This window comes from Notothenia rossii (assembly GCF_949606895.1).
Source record: "Notothenia rossii genome assembly, chromosome: 2".
Lineage (NCBI taxonomy): Eukaryota > Metazoa > Chordata > Actinopteri > Perciformes > Nototheniidae > Notothenia > Notothenia rossii.
Window position 1 is genome coordinate 78,450,458 of NC_136904.1, and position 20,405 is coordinate 78,470,862.

At 38.9% G+C, this 20,405-nt stretch overlaps 2 protein-coding genes across 2 annotated transcripts; both read left to right on the forward strand.

Annotated features, from left to right (window-relative positions):
• The first annotated feature begins 349 nt into the window (after window positions 1–349).
• Window positions 350–10,561, forward strand: ifih1 (interferon induced with helicase C domain 1). The gene is made up of 16 exons (XM_079664926.1): window positions 350–887; window positions 1,219–1,390; window positions 1,522–1,638; window positions 1,926–1,991; window positions 3,852–4,069; window positions 4,659–4,869; window positions 6,186–6,403; window positions 6,866–6,967; window positions 7,050–7,173; window positions 7,282–7,497; window positions 7,832–8,088; window positions 8,190–8,339; window positions 8,475–8,636; window positions 8,913–9,100; window positions 9,246–9,345; window positions 9,748–10,561. Exons 1-16 carry the CDS (start codon window positions 450–452, stop codon window positions 9,940–9,942), a joined length of 2,934 nt encoding a protein of 977 aa, XP_079521052.1. The 5' UTR covers window positions 350–449; the 3' UTR covers window positions 9,943–10,561.
• A 170-nt stretch (window positions 10,562–10,731) lies between these two features.
• fap (fibroblast activation protein, alpha) lies at window positions 10,732–19,702 on the forward strand. The gene is made up of 26 exons (XM_079664932.1): window positions 10,732–10,988; window positions 11,173–11,254; window positions 12,391–12,480; window positions 12,602–12,696; window positions 12,799–12,873; window positions 13,024–13,076; window positions 13,207–13,279; window positions 13,494–13,614; window positions 13,700–13,854; window positions 15,195–15,292; window positions 15,404–15,533; window positions 15,636–15,674; window positions 15,752–15,850; window positions 15,947–16,017; window positions 16,114–16,167; window positions 16,259–16,383; window positions 16,539–16,589; window positions 17,001–17,099; window positions 17,527–17,596; window positions 17,688–17,882; window positions 18,075–18,129; window positions 18,217–18,316; window positions 18,703–18,761; window positions 18,848–18,920; window positions 19,075–19,148; window positions 19,270–19,702. Exons 1-26 carry the CDS (start codon window positions 10,986–10,988, stop codon window positions 19,369–19,371), a joined length of 2,241 nt encoding a protein of 746 aa, XP_079521058.1. The 5' UTR covers window positions 10,732–10,985; the 3' UTR covers window positions 19,372–19,702.
• Window positions 19,703–20,405: the final 703 nt, after the last annotated feature.

Below are 20,405 nucleotides of genomic sequence, written 5' to 3' on the forward strand. Positions count from 1 at the left end.
AAATTGGTGTGTACTAAATGTATCATTTAATTAATAAAAGCATAAATAGTTAGAAATTCCACACACTTCCTGAAATATTTATATTATAATATATTGATCAAAAGAGTAATATGCACACATGCGACGCCCAGTTAACAGCTGATAAGACTTTAACATTCTGTTAATTATGAGAAACTTTCGTGAAATATCAGTAAATTTGCTCTAAGATGCATGAAAATGTGTGCAGTTTTTGTGAACGTTCAAACCACTATAGGCTACAGTACCTATTATGTTCCAATACTGTCCCCCAGTGGCTAGATGAATTACTAAGACTTCAGGAGAAACGAAACTGAAATTGTTTCGTTTTCCTTGATCGTGCGAATCATCAGTTTGGCTACCAGTAGTTGTATCTCCGTGTCGACGTCCTATAGCCTGTTCTGTGCCCGGTTCTCTCGGTCAGGTGAGTCGTAATGGCTTCAGATAGCGATGAGAGAAAGGAGCGTCTCATTGAAGACGTTAGGCCCAGTTTGCGAAAGCGCATTGTGGTGGAGCGGGTTCTAGATCAATTACATACAATCGAAAACGACCAGAAGGAGCAGATCAGACAAAAGGCCAGGAGCGCTGGCGATTTAGAGGCTGCTAATCACCTCATCTCAGCGGTTTTAAGGAAGCCTCGTCACCCTGGCTGGTTCCAAGCATTTGTGGACGCTTTGATACATTCAGGTTGTAAATATGCAGCGGACTGCATCCAGCCTGACAACCCTGTTGATCCGGCAGTAGAGGCAGAAAATGATTACTGTGTCAAGCTTATTGAAATACTCTCTCCCAGTCTTATGGACATGAAGACGGAAGTGGTGAACCTCGAATGTTCTGCTAAAGAACTGATCACCCCGGATGACGTTGAGAAAGTAAGTTGTGAAGTTGAGCTGTCAAATCTGATATGCTCTTATGCGATTGATTGATTGATTGATTGATTGATAAGCATCACATGTTCTTGATATAAAATAATAATACATTCCTTACAATATGCATTCACAGTACAGGTGTAGTAAAAACTGTCTATACATGAATATTATAACTTGGTATGGTTTTTCCAGCTCTTTTCTAAAAATTGTACATTAGATGTATTTGCGGTGATTTACCACAAGATGGCAGACGAATGCACTCATTTCCTCTGCTGACAACTGCACTGCAATCTGATTGCATAACCAGTCTTTCTGTTATTGTCATATGTTATAGATTAAAACTACAACAGTAAACGAGGGGAACAGGGGTGGAGCCCGTGAGCTTCTGAGAAGTATCGTGAGAGGCCGACCTGGATGGTTTTCTCAATTTCTTGAAATTCTGCGTGGAACTGATCACAAACACCTGTATGAGCTCACTGGAGGGTCATCTGACTGTGACAAGACAGGTGACTATGTACAAGAAAACACAATCATTTCAGGGAATGTCATTAGGACATGTTGAGTATCTGTGTTGAGTAGGAATGATTAATCATAGTACTACCAAAGTGTGCTTTATCTCTTTTTTTATAACCCTCAGTTGGGAAGCTGCCTTCGCTGAAAGATGAACCGATGGAAAGTGAAGCAGCAGCTGGAAGCCAGGATAGCCCTGAGCTTATGGTCATCAGCTCTACCAACGAGCCTCCTCAAGAACAAGGTCTCACAGAGCTGTTTCTTTCAACAGAGTGAAAATATGTATATATATTTAGATCTCAGGGATAACAGCTTAATGACCTGAATTTGGACATTAATAATGTCTAGAAGAAAGTTTATGGTTAGGTCACCAAACATATATTTCCTCAAGTACCCTTAGTGGTGTCTGTCTATCTATGTAGATACATTTCATTCAAGTTTTTATATGAATCTATAAAGATGGATTTTTGCTGAAACAAAAGTACTGCATTTGAATGTGATTTTCTTATACCCTAATTGATATATTTTCAGACCTGTACCAAGGGGTGAGCGCTAAATCCAGAGAACTGCCTGACAGCGTTGAGCCCTCAACATCAGGTGGGACTGATTTACCCCTGCTCACTCTTATTTTATACTTTTGATGTTTTTTTAGGAGAGTAATCACAAAGCAAGTTATGGTCCAGAAAAACACACAGTCAACATAAACCCAGAGCCAGATAAATATACGCTTTATGTGTATAAGCCGATGATATTGCAGCATAAAAGTAGAAGGAGTGTGTTTTGAACATCCTGCAAGTGGAACATTTCTGCCTGCTCCACACCAAAGAATATGTCCCATGTGTGTATCATGATTAACCACACAGAGGTCAAAGAGGACAGAGCATAGCAAGCGTTTCAAAATGAAAACCATATGCTAACTATATTGCCGCATTGTAAAGGAAGGGTTTCATTCAAGTGCCTTTCCGACTCTCTGTTTACATAACAGATGATTGCCTTCAGAATAATAAAGGCAGAGTAGAGACACAAAAGAAGAGGCATGTAGACTAATGACTACTGGATATATTTAGAAAATATGGAAAAAGGAGGAAGTGTCTTTGACTTTCTAAACTTGAGATAACAGTACAGTTTGTCTCAATAGCATGACTGGCCAGAGTGTCAGGTTTGAACAGGAATGATTACTTGTAAGATTGTTCCACCAGATTGTGAAACTTATGCATGTGGAACCTTTTTTCTTACTCTTCTAAGATTAATTCTACCGCACTAAATCAAACTGAAAAATAGGCCTGTGGGTTTTCTGTTCTTATTGGAACGGTTTTAGACATAGCTGGTTGTTGACTTCCAGCTCTAATAAGTTTAGCGTCTGGGATCTGTTGGTAAAACTCGGGGGGCCACACAGGCCACTGTTTAATTCTTCTTGTTGTTAAAGCTCTACCTTGCCATCGGCTCAGATGCATATTTGCTCCCATGAAGTTGCTGGAAATAGCACTTTAACCTCTGGCATACCAAGGCTGACAAGGGAAATTAAAAGCTTTCTGCAGTGAAGGGAAAACTATTTCTTGGAGTTTGAACTCATAACTAGGTAGAAATGTAGAATCTGGAGTTGAAGGGAGCAAAGAAGGGGGTACATGTATATGTGCATGGTGCCTTAGTTATGTTCTATCCACTGCCTAGAAGACAGAGAAAATGACTCATAGCCTGCCGGCGACTTAAAATCTGACTGAAGTGGATCATAACAAGTCTACTGTCCTTGCACTCAGGAAAAGGAGACAAAATGCTGCCACGCTAGGCCACAAGAACAGGAAAAACATTGCTGAGAATTTCAGGTGATGAAATGAAACAGTCCACGCAGCTCAAGAAAATCTAAAACGTTAATAAATACATGCAGATGTAAGCTGGTGCAAGGAACTACTTTTTTGTATTAGTTTAGGCAGTTAAATTGCCTCTTATCCCCCTTTAGCTGTGACTTCCAGCTATAGATTTGTTATAATGTTGTAAAAGGCAAGATGTTTTTCATGTATTTATTTGTACTTAAACAATGACGTTGATGGCCTGCTTTTGGGACACACAAACTGACATGATGTATACTTTACAGTGTTTATGTATTGACTTATACATGATTGTATATGTGTGCCACTTACAGTAGTACTTATGCATGTGTTGTAAAGTGTCCAGAGTGTTAATTGTGGTTTTAATCAGTTGGTTTACCAATGAAAGTGAACAGTTGGAAAACTCAGTGCTTATGGTTTAAATGTAGAACATATTCCATGAATTCAGTACGTGTACATATCGTTTGGTTGGCATTTTTTATAGCTGCTTTAAGAAAAACATTCCACCGCAAGACTAAAACCACGAACAATGACAATCACAGTCGCTTCCTGCTGGTAATGCCTTGTAATTGTGGGTTGCTGACATAGACTAGAAGGTTTTGTCTGTCTGACCCTCTGCTCTGAAATACAGATCCTGTAGAAGCAGCCGGAGGACCAGAAAAAGATGATATTGAACTTCGAGATTATCAGATGAATGTGGCTAGACCTGCCTTGGAGGGGAAAAACATCATCATATGCCTCCCGACAGGAAGTGGTAAAACCAGAGTTGCCGTTTATATCACCAAAAAACATCTGGACCACAGGAGGAAAGAGGGGTGTTCAGGGAAAGTTATCATCCTGGTTAACAAGGTACAGCAACCCAAGTCTTGTATACCTGACTCATTACTTATCCCTTTAATGTTGACCTACTTATGTCCTTTTTCAATTCCAAAGAAAACATTCTGTCAGTCAGTCATTCAATATACACTTGTGGGTCAGCTCACCACAAATTACATACTATAAGGTTTAGATATTCCCCTGCACTTTGGTACTACTTCACATGATTTTCTCTGCACTGGAGTGAATCACCAGCTAATCCTATACAACTATTTAGTAAACAGCTAGAGAAACCGTGACTGTATGTTACTCACACTGATCATAGTGTTTCATTCTGGGAAGAACTAAATGAAACTTAACTAGGTGTGTCTTGGCAGAAAGGGAGCGTCTCACTCTGATCCTTAAACAACATAATCATCCCGATCATACCACAACTTGTGATGACAACAAAGTCATAACAGCAGTTATTGTGATTATAACAAACACACCCTAAATCCACAGGAACGTTGTATAAATGCAGATATTTCTCGTTTTCTTTTATTGAGTTATTTATTTTGGTTATTTCTCATATTTGTAGCATGATGTCATACAGTTAAATGTGCTTTACTCTGTTGTCCTGCAGGTTCCTCTTGTTGAGCAGCATTTTAATGCAGAGTTCCAACCATTTTTGAAGCACACGTATAAAGTGGAGAGAGTCAGCGGAGACTCCCAGCTCAAAATCTCTTTCACAGAGATCGTGAAGAATAATGACGTCATCGTTTGCACAGCCCAGATCCTTGAGAATTACCTGGAGAGGGCTAACACTGGAGATGACGAAGGGGTGGACTTGAGTGGTATGAATTTACACTATAATTTGACAAAGAATCTTCTCACACAAGTATGTATATTACTTTTCCTTGGCTCAATCATTTATTTTTGTTTTAGTAAACTTGAGTACCAGTTCAAAACGCAAAAATTTAAAATGGAAATAAGGTCACAACAACACATTTTTGAGGGGCTTTCTAAAACATTTAGTAGTGTATTGGTTTAAGCCTCGACAGATTTTGACAGGTTTTGGAATAGAAAGCAACCCGGAGGATTCATAACATCTCCCCTGATGATACCTGACAGGATCTTGTCAAAGTCTTCTGGCTCTGCTGTTCACTCTTGTTGGCACTCACCAGTCCAAGGTGGAATAGCCACCTCAGTGGAACATATGCTGTTTGTTGAAACGCCTGAGAGCATGTCCTTTTTTGTTTTTTTCCAATCTCCTGCCTTCCAGGCCACACGTCTGTTCAAGCCATCAGTGTGTGGCTGATCAAATTCACATGAGAGCTTCTATCACCCAGAGTACATCAAGCTGCCACTCCTCCATACTCCTTTCCTCCGGGGACACATTTGTGTCTATCTGGTTAAACTTGTACTGTTTGTGTGAATGAATATAATTCACCCCTCTCACACAAAAATGGGAAAAAATGTAACGCTATTTTTAAAGAGTTCATTGTGTGGCTGAAACTGCAGCGCCAGGTTCCTAGAAAAGTGCTGGTTTGTGTGGGAGGAACTCTCATACAGAAAGTTGTTATAATCTGTGAGTAAAATTCACCTCTATTTATTTGAGAAACACAAACAAAGGATATATAAAAAGCACTGCTTGTTTTAGAAAATTGTAGTCCCAGAACAGTAATGTAAGACTAAGAAATGGAGAAATGTAAATATTATTGGAAAGCAAGCAGTAATCTTGCCTAACAATATTCTTACCGAAAAACGCTTCAGAAACTCACTCACCAGTTATTTTTGTTCTTCTTTTCCTCCACGTATCCCACTGCATTGCTGACCTCACGTCTGTCCCATTCTTGTGACTGTGATATATCAAGCAGTGTAGGGGATTTCTTCAAATGTGGCACGTGGACACAAAGATGAACTGATAAGAATTTGATTAACAAAGTCGCTGTGACATTACAAAACTAAATAATTTTAATTACACACATTTCCAATAGGATCAAATGATTAAGTTATGGATGTAAACTCAAACTGTACTGGTTGGCCGAGCCATACAACAACAAGGCGGTAATTCTTGTTACAACTGGACTATTTTGCATCAAGATTGTACCATTCTACTGTGCAACACATTCATTAATATGCTTGGTTTTCACGTCTTCTCTTCTTGTAGATCTGACACTGATCGTGATAGATGAGTGTCACCACACTCAGAAAGGGGGAGTGTACAACCACATCATGATGCGATACCTGAAGCAGAAGCACAAGAACATAAGGCTGAAGAAGGAGCAAAAGAAGACCAGGCCCCTCCCTCAGATTCTGGGCCTGACTGCCTCACCTGGGGTCGGGGGGGCCACCAAAATGGAGAAAGCTGAGGACCACATACTGCGCGTAACTACTATACTCAGATTCCCTTAGAGAGAAGCAAAGACGACATATTAGCCTATGTGTATGACATATAAACTACATTCTTATGCATCTACTATAATAATAGTAGTTGCTATGGCCTCAGAAATCACCAAGGAGACCCTTAGTCTAATCACATTTGATTACATTTTACTGCTGTGTGTACATGATAAACAACATCATCTTAATTTAGTTTCACTTTTAAATCTTTTGTTCATCTTAATAGGAGCTCATTTTCTCCGCCTTAGTCATCACGGATCCTGTTCATCCAGCCAAGCTATTTCAAATGTTCCCCTCGACGCCTGCACTCACACCGGCCATAACGTTTCTTGCTGCCACAAAAGTCCAACGTTGAAAACAGCCCTTTGGCTTCAACTATCCTTGACATGCATCAATGTCTGATGTTGATTAACTTCAACAATGCATGTATGTGTCTCTCTTTGATAGATTTGTGCAAACTTGGATGCTTCCAAAATCATGACAACTGACCTTGGCCAATTCAAAAGGGAGCCAAGGAAAAGCATTCAAACTGTTGAAGACAGAAAAGAGGTATTGTAGTTTGGCCTCATGGTAGCTTTTTGATACAGTATCTCTGTGAGGAATGGCATTAACACTGTTTGCGTCCTTTCAGGATCCCTTTGGTGATCTCATCAAGAACATCATGAATGACATTCATACCCATGCCGAACTGAATCCCACCTCTGACCTTGGCTCTCAGACCTATGAACAGTGGGTTGTTCAAAAAGAGCGGATAGGTGTGTAAAATCTGTTGTGCTTTTATAAAAACCCTTTGCCCAACTTCTCTTTTTGAGAGCAAACTACCTGGCATCTTGGATCTAAAAACTTGTCTCAATCTATTTTAGCTGCAACGGAAGAAAATCCGAAAGTGCGGGTTTGCGCAGAGCACCTCAAACAGTACAGTGAGGGCCTGAACCTCTGCAACACCATTCGCATGCGTGATGCCTTGAATTTCCTGACCGAATACCAGGAGGAAGAGAAAAAGAAAAAAAAATCACCAGATGCCGACCTAGTCATAAAAACCACAGAAACCGAGCAATTCCTCTTCAATTTGTTTGAAGGTATTGTTGTGACTTTTTGTTTCGATACACTCATACTGTATGTCCTGGAGTATTTAAAAACAGTATTTAATCATTCTAGTTATTAATCAGAATGTTTTCTTGCTTATAGATAAAAATAATGGGTTTATTAATATTTACAAATATACTATAAGGCTTAGTGCTTGTGATAGCTTAGCTTAGCATCCCTTCCCCTCTGTCTCCCTGATTTAATTCTGTCTCTACAATAAAGGCACCTGATGCCCGAAAAAGTCTTAAAGAAGGAAATTAATGGATGACTTAACTTCTAAAATGATGCAAATAATGAACTACTTTTTCTTTGAAATGTGTCTTGAAGGGAAGAAGAAGGAGCTGAAGCAGCTGTCAGAGAAACCAGAGTTTGAAAATGACAGCCTGTCAAAACTACGAGTTAAAGTCCTGCATGAGTTCACTAGCAGAGACAAGGCCAGGGGCATCATTTTCACCAAAACCCGACGCAGTGCCATTGCTCTAAGCCAATGGATTCAGGAAAACCCCAAGTTTGCTGATGTTGGAGTGAAAGCCTACCATGTGATCGGAGCAGGAGATCAGAGCGTTGTAAAACCAATGACCTCTGTAAGTGCACATTACACAAACTGCAGCACATTTGTCTCTTCACACTTCAAATCTAATTCATACCTTACCTAACCCTCTAAATACAAATGTGTGTATATTAGGCAGAGCAAAGGGATGTGTTGACCAAATTCCGCGACGGTGAAGTCAACTTGCTGATTGCCACCACAGTGGCCGAGGAAGGTTTGGACATCGCAGCGTGCAACTTTGTAATCCGATACGGCCTCGTGACCAATGAGATTGCTATGATTCAGGTCAGTGATTTCAGTGGTCAAATGAATTATAACCTATGGTGTGTGTTGCAGATTATCACTTATATTTTCATTAGGACAGGCACCAATGAAATATTGGTGGTTGCTTACCATTGACTTTATCATAACCTTTTGCAGGCTCGAGGAAGAGGAAGAGCTGAGGATAGCAGCTACACACTGGTCGATGTGAAGAACTCTGGAGTGGCCGAGAAGGAGTGTGTCAATGAGTACCGCATCACCATGATGAACAAAGCCATCAACAAAATCAGAACCTTAAAACAAGAAGACTATGACAGGAGGGTACGTCAACTTAAAACTGTGTCCTTCCTTCTTTATGTCCATTCTTGAGTGCCATAGCTCAGGAAAACTTAAGGGATTTAATTCAACTTATTTTAAATCTGGCGCGAGAAAACGTATTGGATGATGGTGTTTAGAGGTGTGACAACAATCACAACGTTTTTGACCATAACTCAAGAATGAATATGTTAATTCATACACTCTTGCATATACATACGCACATACAGGTGCTGCTGACATAAGACCGCTCTCAGTGATGTTTTTTTTTCCTTTCCTCAGATACTCGAGTGTCAGATGCAGGCTATCATGGAGGGGAGGATGCGAATGAAAAAGAAGCAGCAACAACAAATGCAGACTGAGAAGGGTGAAGTGAAGTTTAGCTGCCGAAGCTGCAGCAAGCATGTCTGCACCGGCGAGGACATCCAGATGGTCGACGTGCACAGAGTCAATGTCGAAGTAGAGTTCAGGTAATGATTACTATTCAAAGTCGACTTTTTACATTATTCTATGATGTAATAACCATAGTTGGATTGATGTTCTGATGAGGAATTCTACAATGCCTGCATATCAAATGTATCCAACATCATATTAAATACTAACCTTTTTGTTTAGAAAACTGTTCATCAAGAGACAAAACACTACTCTTCAGGAGCGGCATTGTGATTCTGAGACTGAGACCAGTGAATACATAGCATGCAAAGACTGTGGACAGGTAAGTGTATTCAGCATTTGTATACGTTTTGGGAAACACACTGTGTTGCTTTCTTTTCACTTAATATGAAGTTACAGCCTCAAGGCTGCATATTTCACTAAGAGGGACCAGTTTTGTTTTTAAACTGAATAAGTGGGAAATGAGACCATTCATCTGCACTTAAAAAGTGAGGGAGAAATGAGTCAGAATCCATAAGATGTAAACTAAAACCAGATGATTCCATATCTTTTCATTCAAGGCCAGGACTGCCACATGTTCTCTGGTCACCATTTTCCTCTCAAATTCTATTTCAGCTGAGAGCACAAATGGCATTTAGTGCAAATGTAAAAACCATCTAAAAATATACATGCTGCATTCTACTATATCATCCCCTTCATGTTAGAAAACCTGATTTCTTTGTAGAGATGGGGTTCCATGATGCTCTACCGAGGAATCGATTGCCCCTCCCTTCACGTGAAAAACTTTGTGGTGACGTTCAACGGTAAGAAGAAGACCAAATGCACCAGTTGGAGTGACCTCAAAATTAAGTTTCCTGACTTTGACTACATTAAATATGGGAGTCACCAGTTGGGAGAAAGCTCAGACGAAGATGACTGACTGAATCACAACTGTGCACACTCGCTAATTCTCACAAAAGCGTATTGTATCTTCTCTTTAGCTTGGAAAGCATGAGATGCTGTACCCTTTACACTGCAATGTTTCCTGAAGTGTCTGATAAGTAACAGTGGGGGATGTAAGCATTTGCTGCAAAGCATTAACAATATTTGTATCATTTTTTGGGGAAAAGGCTTATTTACATTATGTAAGATTGTCAAAAATATACATTCTTCATTGGTGGTGTTTGGGTATTATTTGCTTTATGTTGATATAACTGTTACTGAAATAACAAGCAATTACAAAATATGTGTTCCTTTAATTGGCATCACTGATGCAAAATGAAAAAATAAATGTCCTCTCAAACCCCTGTGATCTCATGAGATTGCAGCCGCTGAGCCTGTGATAGCCCCTCAGAGCCCACCTGTCACATAAATGCAGATAAACAGGTGCTGCTGATTTTCCATGAAATCCAACTGTTGAGCCAGTCAAAGCGGCTATTTTTAGAACCATTTCTAAATAATGTTTCCTCATACAGAAAGTCACCTGCTGTGTGTCTGACTGTCTGATGAATGCTTCTCAGTTGTATGTATTATCAATCAATAAAGGTGTGTCCACTCTCTGGCTTGTACTTTCACTTTTTCATTAAATGTGCTGAATTATAAAGCTTGTAAACACTATACAGTTGTTTTCCCAAGTGGTAAGAAATCTGTAGCTGTAGCTGACTCCTGCTGACTTGCGCCCTTGATGAAAAAGCCACTTCCTAAATACCAGCAAGTTGTGCGCTCTTGGAAAGTTGTGCAGGCTGCAGACTTCAGGGAGGCATCTCTGCTGTCGGACTCCTCTCAGGAATGCAGCGGGAAGTGTGAGGAGTAGGAAGGAGCTCACTTTTCTCATGTTACCAAATTTAGTGTAAAGCCATTGTTTCGGGCGTTTGGCTGTGAGAGTATGTTGACCAGGCTGCTTTTCCAAGACTTTAAACTTCACACCATCGACTTTCAAGGATTATTAAAGACTGAGAGCTTCGCGGCGACTACTTCTGCATCATGGTCAGTAAAGGATTTATCAGCTTAAATAGTGAGGAAATACAAATAACATTAGTAAATGGACATTAGGCTACTTATTATTGACAATATACTGCCCACTTAATAGACTACAACAGGAGAACATGCAGCGTCCGCGTGTTTTGTGAGATTTCCAGCAGCAGTTTGTGAAACTTTGTCACCTTCACAGGGCTGCAACAAGATGCTGTGGGCTGTGGTGGGGGCTGCTGTCGTCATCACGTTAATAACGATCCCAGCAGTTTATTTCAGCAGTAAGTTAATGCTCAGGCCTGTCTGTGCTTTTCTTCCAATCTGCGTGTCTGTGCAGCCTATTTGAAGCTAACCAAAAACAACTGTGAACGCTAATTTCCAAATCAACTATTACAATGTGTCTGCACTTGATTGGTCCATTTCAAGTATTTGTTCTGGTTTTGAGAGTTTTCGTGGTCTAAATTAGTTAATTTCTTTGTTTTCTGTTTGTTTTCTTTCATTGACAAACTTGTGTATGAAAAGTCAATGGGGAACGGGATATCATTCATAAACTATGTCTTATGAGGATTGACAGTGCAATAGACTGCTGTTGGAAGTCATAGCGCCACCTCGTGTCAAAGGATGGACGGTTGTTTTCATTTTTAACAAAGATCAACATTTTAGATTGTTGGAGTCGTGAGAAGCACACTCCAGTAGGCTTCAATTTACCAGAGGTGGGAGCAGTACTCAGCTGCATTCAAAAGCTTACTCAAGTAAAAGTGCAAACGTATTAACATAAACAAAATACTTTAAGTATCAAAAGTAAAATTACTTATTATACAGATCTGTCCATTTCAGAATAATATACATTAGCCTATGTCTTGATCATAGTTAGTGATGAAAAGTGTTATCAAAGCTGGTAAAGGTGCAGCTAGTTTTAATGACTTTGTATACTGCAGGGTATAGCTTGTGATTTGAATCCAGGTGTAACTAAAGTCTGATTTAAGTGTTGATTATATTTCACATCATTCATCCAAATCTGCAAAGTAACAAAAGGTATTAAATAGATTTTGTTGAGTAAAAGTACACGATTTACCTCTGAATTGTAGTGGAGTAGAACTGCAAAGTAGCAAAAAATTGAAATACTCAAGTAAAGTACAAGTATCTCAAAATTGTATAGTACTTGGGTCAATGTACTTAGTTACTTCCTACATCTGCTATGTACAAATAATACTCAGCTTCAGTATTTTCATTTATGCTACTTTGAGTATTTGGTGCTAATACTTGTTTACTTTTGCTGGAGTAATGTTTTAAAGGCAGGGCTTTTATTTGTAATAGTTACATTGAAATATTGAAAGTCTGATCACTTCCTTCACAACTGGACTCCTGATACTGTTATTGGCGTGAGCCCTCATGCAGCACATGTGCATCATTTCAGAATCTGACGGAGCCAAAAAGCCCTTCTCCTTTGACGATTACTTCAACGACACCATTAGGTGGAAATCCTACAATTTGTATTGGATATCAGGTATCATAAACAGTCAATCATATATTTAACATACAGTAGGTTGTTATTAAAGAAAATAATATTTAAAAAATGTGTGTACAAACCTCTCACAAGCATATTTATTTTTCTTTTATTTCTGCAGACAAGGAATATCTGCATAAAACAAGAGATGGGAATATCTTTCTCCATAATGCTGAAACAAATACGGAGTCCATTTATTTAAGCAATTCAACCTTTGTAATTTACTTTGATTTTCAAATGTAAACATTTTGTAACAATTCCATTCAAAAATAATCATTCATATTTTATACATTTTTTCCCAAATTGTGTTGATTATAGACTCAAGTGGATGCCACAGATTACATGTTGTCGGGTGATTATAAATACATTGCTTTTGAAAGCAATTTCACAAAGGTAAGAAACTTCTAATCGATGTTCCCCAGTTTGTTCAATAGAGTTTTTACACAAGCTTGTCTTTTTAGGAGGTCCTTAAATGTAATCGTCATAAAAAATAATCCTGATAGTAAATATCTGAAAACTAGTTTTGTGTTTGAACTCCAACAGAAATGGAGACATTCATACACAGCGTCTTACTCCATCTATAACAGGGAGAGTTCGTAAGTGGTTGTTTTATTGAGAGATACAGTATTTCATATTACAATATGGACAAATATATCAGAACAATACTTATACAGTAGGCAGTGGTTTAATTTAGTATCACCCTTAATTGTTTCCATATCTTTCCAGGACATTTGTTACACCTGTCAATCATCCAACTATTGTGCAGTTCTTTGCCTTCGCCCCAACAGGAAACAAATATGTAAGTAAACTATTTCTTCAAGTTGCTTTCTGTGTCCTTTACATTCAGTTGAAATGAACAAAATGACTGCTGTTTCCACATGACTGCCCTAGTATGTGAGGAAAAATGGGAAAGGAAAAAAAAACATTAAGCTATTGTAGAAAGTGTATTTGATTAAGTAAAGCTGTGAGTATGGGTGTGTACTTTATTTGTAATCATCAACTACATTTTGCAGGCCTACGTGTCAGACTATAATGTTTTTTTCAAATCCGACATCACTGCTGAAGTTGTACAAGTCACGAACAATGGGAAAAAGAATGAGATCCTGAATGGTGTCCCTGACTGGGTATATGAGGGTAAGTTCCTTTCACTTTCCTTCATACTGTATGTGTCTCTATATGGAGGAAGCTTACACATGTCCTTTTTCTCCATCTATTTCAGAGGAAGTGTTTGCATCAAACGGGGCATTATGGTGGTCATCAACTGGAAAATTCTTGGCGTATGCAGAGTTTAATGATACAGATGTTCACAAAGTGGAATTCTCGTGGTATGGGGCTGCGCAGTATCCTGAAACAGTGGCTTTCCCATACCCGAAGGTAGGGGTTTCATGCAGTAATCTGATATGTCAATATTTAGTTAAAGGTCACCTAGTATGCAAAATCCACTTTTTAATGTCTTTTATACATAAACATGTGTCCCCTCTGTGTAAAGAGATTCTGAAAGTTTCAGGAAAAAATATTTGCTCGCTTTTTGTCCTGATCCATTTATATGAGAACCTGTCCGAAAATGAGCTGATCAGATTTTGGCCACTTTATTATGTCACAACGATTTTTTGGCTTGTGTAACCATTAGCCAATCACCAACCAATGTAACCCCCGCCCACCTTATCACCTGAATCTCCACCTAGAGCACCATTAGGCGCGTTCACACCGGAGTACTTTTCCCCATACTTTTCCCCATACTTTTCCCATTTAATACGTTAGTACCCCTTATGTTCACACCAAAAATAGTACTTAGTGCCGGGAACTTTTACCCCCATTTTTAGTGCCTGCTGAGAGGTGGTACTCTCCTGGGAGAAAAAAGTGCCCCAGTTCTGATTGGCTGGGCGAATTGCAAACCACGCCCCGTAAAACTCTGAAATGTTTTGTAGAGCCGCCATTTTATTATCCTCGCATTAGCATTATTAGCATTAGCATTCGCCCAGAGCACAAACGCAGAGAGACTAACTTTTGGCAACACAAAAGAAAACATTGGAGCGGTGGAGCGGTGGAGTGATGAGGAGGTGTCGGCGTTCTGGCGATTTACTCGGAAGGCTTCTGTAGAAGCTGCCGGGTGTCCCAACAGCTTCTACTGAAGCCAGTCCCCAACTCCGGGGACTTCGGGTGGCAGTATACGCCGTGAAGTTGTTTGCGGCCTGCCAGTAAACCCAAAGCAGAAGAAGACAAAGTGACGTCAGTGGCTCATTTGCGTAATCTTCCCTCAGGGAACTTATTCCGGTGTGAACGCGATCGGCTCTTAGTTCCATAGGGGAACCAAGTGCTGGGAACTAAGTGCTGGGAACTAGGTACGGCAAAGTACTTGGTGTGAACGCGGCTATTGTGTTCTTTTTAACCAAATATCTCTCAGAGGGGCGTGGGAAGAGGCTCCTTATTTTCATTCTAAAGTAACAGACAGAGAATCAGCACTTTTGAAACAGGGCTGAAACAGAGGGGTTTTATGTGATGCTACAATGCATGATCTGTTTGGTATTTCAATTCAAACCCTTCAGAGACTTCTTTTGTATATATCTGAGACCTATAATATATTGATGAAAAACAGTACAATAGGGGACCTTTAAAGGCAGTTCTCTGTTTAAATGATCCATAACTTATCTTCCTAACACTCTCATGTTATATTTTGTTTATCAAGAGTTTAACATTTGATGTTTTTGTTGCAGGCTGGCTCTCCCCTTACCAAGGTGAAATTGTTTGTGGTTGATGCCACAAATCCATCCATCCGCACGCAGGTGGTTGCCCCGGCTTCTGTATCTTCTGGGTCTGTATATTCTTCAGTTCATAGCATCACTTAAACAGCACTGAAAATAGAAGCAAGTACAATATCCTCATTGCCTTCCTTACCTTGTCACTTTCTGTTTCCTTTGCTCAGTGATCACATGTTGTGCTCAGTGACATGGGTTACAGACGAGCGCGTGGCTGTGCAGTGGGTCACAAGGAAACAGAATTACGTGGTTGTACAGATCTATGACTTTGACGGAAGCAGCTGGCAAGAAAAACAGGTAGCTGTCACTCTGCTTCTCTGAATCACAACCAACGTGTTGACTTCAGGGTCATGTGAGGAAATTATAATTAACTGCAATAAATGTCTCTGCTCTCTATAGAAATTTGAGCAAACAAGCAAGACAGGATGGGTCGGCCATGTAAGTTTCCAGAAAGTATCCACCAAAATGAATTGGATTTGCTGTTTATGTTTACTAAATATTACCTTTTTCTTTAGTACGTGCCCTTACCACTTTTCTTTGCTGATGATAAAATCAGTTTCTACAAAGTGATGAGTGACGCTCAGGGCTACAAACATATTCATTTTGTGAAAGATGTAAGTATATTTGAATTACATACACATTCAAAATATACTGCACAATAAGTCATCATGTCTTCTGAGTTGAGTGTCCTATTCCCTCATTGTGTGAAGGGCAAAGCGACACCTATTACCTCTGGGAAGTGGGAAGTCATCTACATATCCAAATTAACGAAAGATGCCATGTAAGTGATGATGCCATACATTTCTGGCAAAACTGCATAGCATGATATTAATTCAATATACCTAAATCTGACTTTAACTTCAACTCTTTTCAACAGATATTTTATTAGTAATCAGAACCAAGGAATACCCGTGAAGAGAGACGTGTACAAGTAAGGAATTAGTGTTATATGTGTGATTTAATCTTGAATTCAAGGAATACTAGCAGACACATTTGACCGACATGAACTGTTTGTTTATCAGGGTTTTGATTGGAGGCAGCCCTTCCGCTCCTCAGTGTCTCTCATGCGGCCTGCATAAGGACAGGTGTCAGTACAACTCTGCTTACTTCAGCTTTGACGCCTCTTTCTACCGACTGGACTGCTACGGTCAGTTACCCAACAACATTTCCTCTTAAGCAATAACTCATTCACACTCAATGTGTTGTGGTGGGCAGCAGCTGTGATCTGAGACTGCTAAAGTCATACAGATGACTTGATGTATAATCATCTGTTTTTGTATTTTCTATTCTTGTTTTCACCAGGACCTGGGCTGCCCCTCTACTCGCTGGTGGACAACAGGGGCTCCGGTGCAGGTCCGTAGACGTATTGTTGCCCATTGTTGAATTCCTTAAAGCAATTGTATCACTTTACAGTTAATTTATATTGTCATCTGACTTTGTGTAACTCACAAATTTGCAAATACGGAGATTCATGATTATTTCTTTATGCTTATTATTCATGAAATAACACTGTACTCATTGAATATATTAATATTATAAACCGGATCCGGTTCCGGTCTTGTAGAGTAACAACAAAATGACACACATCTGTTTTTCCTTGTTAATGCTACTCTCAGTGTCAATTCTTCATATCTTGCAACCGTAAATCTAGACAAGTTCTACATTGTAAAAGGGGAAATATTTTTGATATTCGATTTTGAATAAGGTTGTTTTGCACATCAGTCAATTTTAGTATGACATTAGCCATTCAACTATATTTTTCAGAGCTCTCTGTTCTTGAGGAGAATAAGGGACTGGAAAATATTCTGTCAGAATTCCAAATGCCAACAATGAAGTATGGCACGCTGAAGATTGCGGGATATGGTGAGACGATACTGTACATTTCCATTTGTCTGTTTTTTCCACACGTAGAAAAAAATATATATATATACAGTCATACTTTTTTGTGTAGCTTTTAAGATTCCTCGTTAAAGTTGCTTGAGCTTCATATTGGACCATGAGTAAGTAAACCATAAACCATAAGTAAACCGTAAGTAGTGAAGAAACACCAAGTGAAGACCTTCAATCAATAAAATATTTATCATATGGGAGGATACTGTATACTGTATATGAGGTTTTACTTTTAAAGAATGACTGTACTGGTGATAAGTATTGAAGTATTTAGTTGTAACTGTTGGACATTCGACCAAAACCATTAATATTCATGACATTTAATGGATAGGACATTTTATATTTGAAACATATGTTTGTCTTTTTTTTCAAATGTCACATCTTTTTTTTCACCTGACAGATCTTTGGTATCAAATGATGTTACCACCAAATTTCAAGAAGTCTAAAAAATATCCTCTTCTCATTGATGTGTAAGTTAAAACACTGAATGCTCCATACCAATATAATTCATTGGAAATTTAGAATACAGAATAATTGATGATAAAATGCTGACCTGTGCAGGTATGGGGGGCCCTGTAGTCAGCGGGTGGACTATCGCTTCAAGCTGAACTGGGGAACGTACCTCTCCAGCTCACACGGCATCATCGTCGCCAGCTTTGATGGAAGGGGAAGCGGTTACCAAGGAGACGAAATAATGCATTCAATCTACAAGCGCCTTGGGACGTACGAAGTGGAAGATCAGATATCAGCTGTGAGGTAAAGTGTGTCCAAACATTCAATCACCTCATGTTATATCATATACACTGTAAGGTGATATCATTTGGTGGCTGTTTAGCGATGTCATTTGTTCATAAAGAATGTATAACAAAGGTTTGGTTCAATGGATATCCAAATACATGTCCAGAGTCTGCTGTTTTTGTTACCTAATAAATGGTTTGTGTGTTGTAGGAAATTCATCGACATGGGTTTTATTGACAAACAGAGAATAGCAATGTGGGGCTGGGTAAGCCGCTATATTTATTTTTCATTGACCTGAAATGTAATCCAATGTCTTTTGCATTTAATAAATGTCATCAACTCTTACCTTCAGTCCTATGGTGGTTACGTCACCTCAATGGCCTTGGGTGCTGGAACTGGACTCTTCAAGTGTGGAATAGCAGTTGCCCCCGTGGCAAAGTGGGAATATTATGGTTGGTGTACAAAGCACTATATTACTCTTGTCACGTCATTACCACAGCGTAATTTAAAGAGTACTTAACTGATTTAGCATCACACTTTTATAACATCATTCAAAAAGTAAAAATCATGGAGCAGCACCAGAGATATCATCTTTTCGTCCCATGAAACCTTTTCCCTCGGCAAAACCTGGTCATTATTTTATCCACAAAGCAGCCCCACCACCAGCAGTTTGACTAGAGATTGGGATGTGTTTGCTAGTGCTAGCTACCATAGCCTCTTGCCTTTTTAGCCCCAAACAACACACACTCTAATGACAAGACTTCAATGTGTAGATTCCTTTGAGATTCAAATGTCTATTTCAACTCTGAATCATAATATTGAATTGTTTATTTTGCAGATGCAGTGTACACTGAACGCTACATGGGGATGCCTGCAGATAATTTAGACTCCTATGAAGTACATTTCCCACGAGTCAGCATAATCACTATGTTTTTTTTGGCTTGAGTGTGTTTATAAAAGCAACATTTTCATTATTTCTACAGAATTCTACAGTGACAGCTAGAGCAAAGAACTTCAAAACTGTAGACTATCTTCTGGTTCATGGCACAGCAGATGGTAGGTTTCATCCGAATACTCTTTTCTCCAGCTTCTGAGCATGTGATAGCACTATTTCTCAACAGTGTACACACTAAAGCCTTGCACGAATGGACCCTTTTAGCCTTGAGCTTTGGTGTTAAGTCACGTATTGAAAGCACTGTCTTTCCTGTAGATAATGTCCATTTCCAGCAGGCAGCACAGATCTCCAAAGCTCTGGTGGAGGAGGAAGTGGACTTTGAGGCGATGGTAAATATTGGCTCAGTGAAGTGAGAAGTATTGACTTAATGGTGTTGATTTCATGAGAAATAACGGCCATGTGGTATTTTACAAAGTATATGCACTCATCTGATTCTCCCGTTGATTTCAGTGGTACACTAACAAGGATCACGGACTTAGAGGATCAGCCCACCATCATACATACAACCTCATGAGCCACTTCCTGCAGAAATGCCTTGTTAAGCCCAAATAAATGTGAAAAATGTGACAACATTTATGGTGACAAGACTTTCTTATTTCTAATGTTTATTTTATTTTATTGTATTAATATTCTGAAATGTCAGGTCAAACTATGTACATTTGTTTTTTGTATGTGCAATGGATGTTTGATTGCTCATACATGAGCATTCGTATTTTATGTGGACTTAGGGAACATTTTTCTGAATATCTGATATTATAAACATTGTTAAAGCCTTTGCATGCATTCATGGTTGAAATTAGGCTTTTTGTATGTGAATATGATGTCATTCAATATATTTGTTTAAATGTGTATTCATGTCCTGTTGAATAAACATTGTTTTATACAACAGTTTCATTAGTTAGATTTTTCTCTCGATCTCATGATTTAGTCACATAATCTTCCTATTTTACACATATACTACAATTCAAAGATAATTATATTGTCTCTCTAAATCCGAATCAGAATATCTTTATTAGTCCCACAGAGGGAAAATGTACATTGCTAAAGCAGAAAAGAGCAAAAGACAGCTTAATGTTACCTAAGAAGCAGGCATAACAAAAAAAGATTTTAAAAAGATTTAAGTAAAAAAAAGTTACACAACTTACAAAAATCACATCCTGTAACAGTTCTGAGGATTTAGCAGCCAGGTATATTTTGAACAGTTATTAACGGTATATATAAACATACATACATACATACATACATACAGTATATATATATATATATATATATTGCAACGCCAGACATGTTTTAGTTTAATCTTGTCAATTTTTCCATCAAGTTTTAAAGATCATTTCTCATTCAAGAGATGTGAAGAGAATCCAGGATTTCCTTAAAAATAAAGCTTTGCTGTCTGCACATGATTAACACAAAAATAGTTTTTTCCTGACACTAAGAGAGAAAAAGTCATTTCAACACATTTGGATGCCAGTATTTGTCAGGGTAGAGGTCATGTTTGATTGTGACACCTGAAGTAGCAGCTTTTACAACAAAGTCAAATACGTTCAGTGGACTGAGAGGGAAGCTGACTAATGGGTTGAGAGTAA

Excerpts from the sequence above, each read along its gene's own strand:
- ifih1 (XM_079664926.1), top strand. The coding sequence starts at position 450 with ATGGCTTCAGATAGCGATGAGAGAAAGGAGCGTCTCATTGAAGACGTT. Across the intron at positions 4,070-4,658 it reads TTATCATCCTGGTTAACAAG|GTTCCTCTTGTTGAGCAGCA; the intron begins GTACAGCAACCC and ends GTTGTCCTGCAG. Across the intron at positions 7,498-7,831 it reads CCTCTTCAATTTGTTTGAAG|GGAAGAAGAAGGAGCTGAAG; the intron begins GTATTGTTGTGA and ends TGTGTCTTGAAG.
- fap (XM_079664932.1), top strand. Across the intron at positions 15,851-15,946 it reads ATATTCATTTTGTGAAAGAT|GGCAAAGCGACACCTATTAC; the intron begins GTAAGTATATTT and ends CATTGTGTGAAG. Across the intron at positions 17,597-17,687 it reads TATCCTCTTCTCATTGATGT|GTATGGGGGGCCCTGTAGTC; the intron begins GTAAGTTAAAAC and ends TGACCTGTGCAG.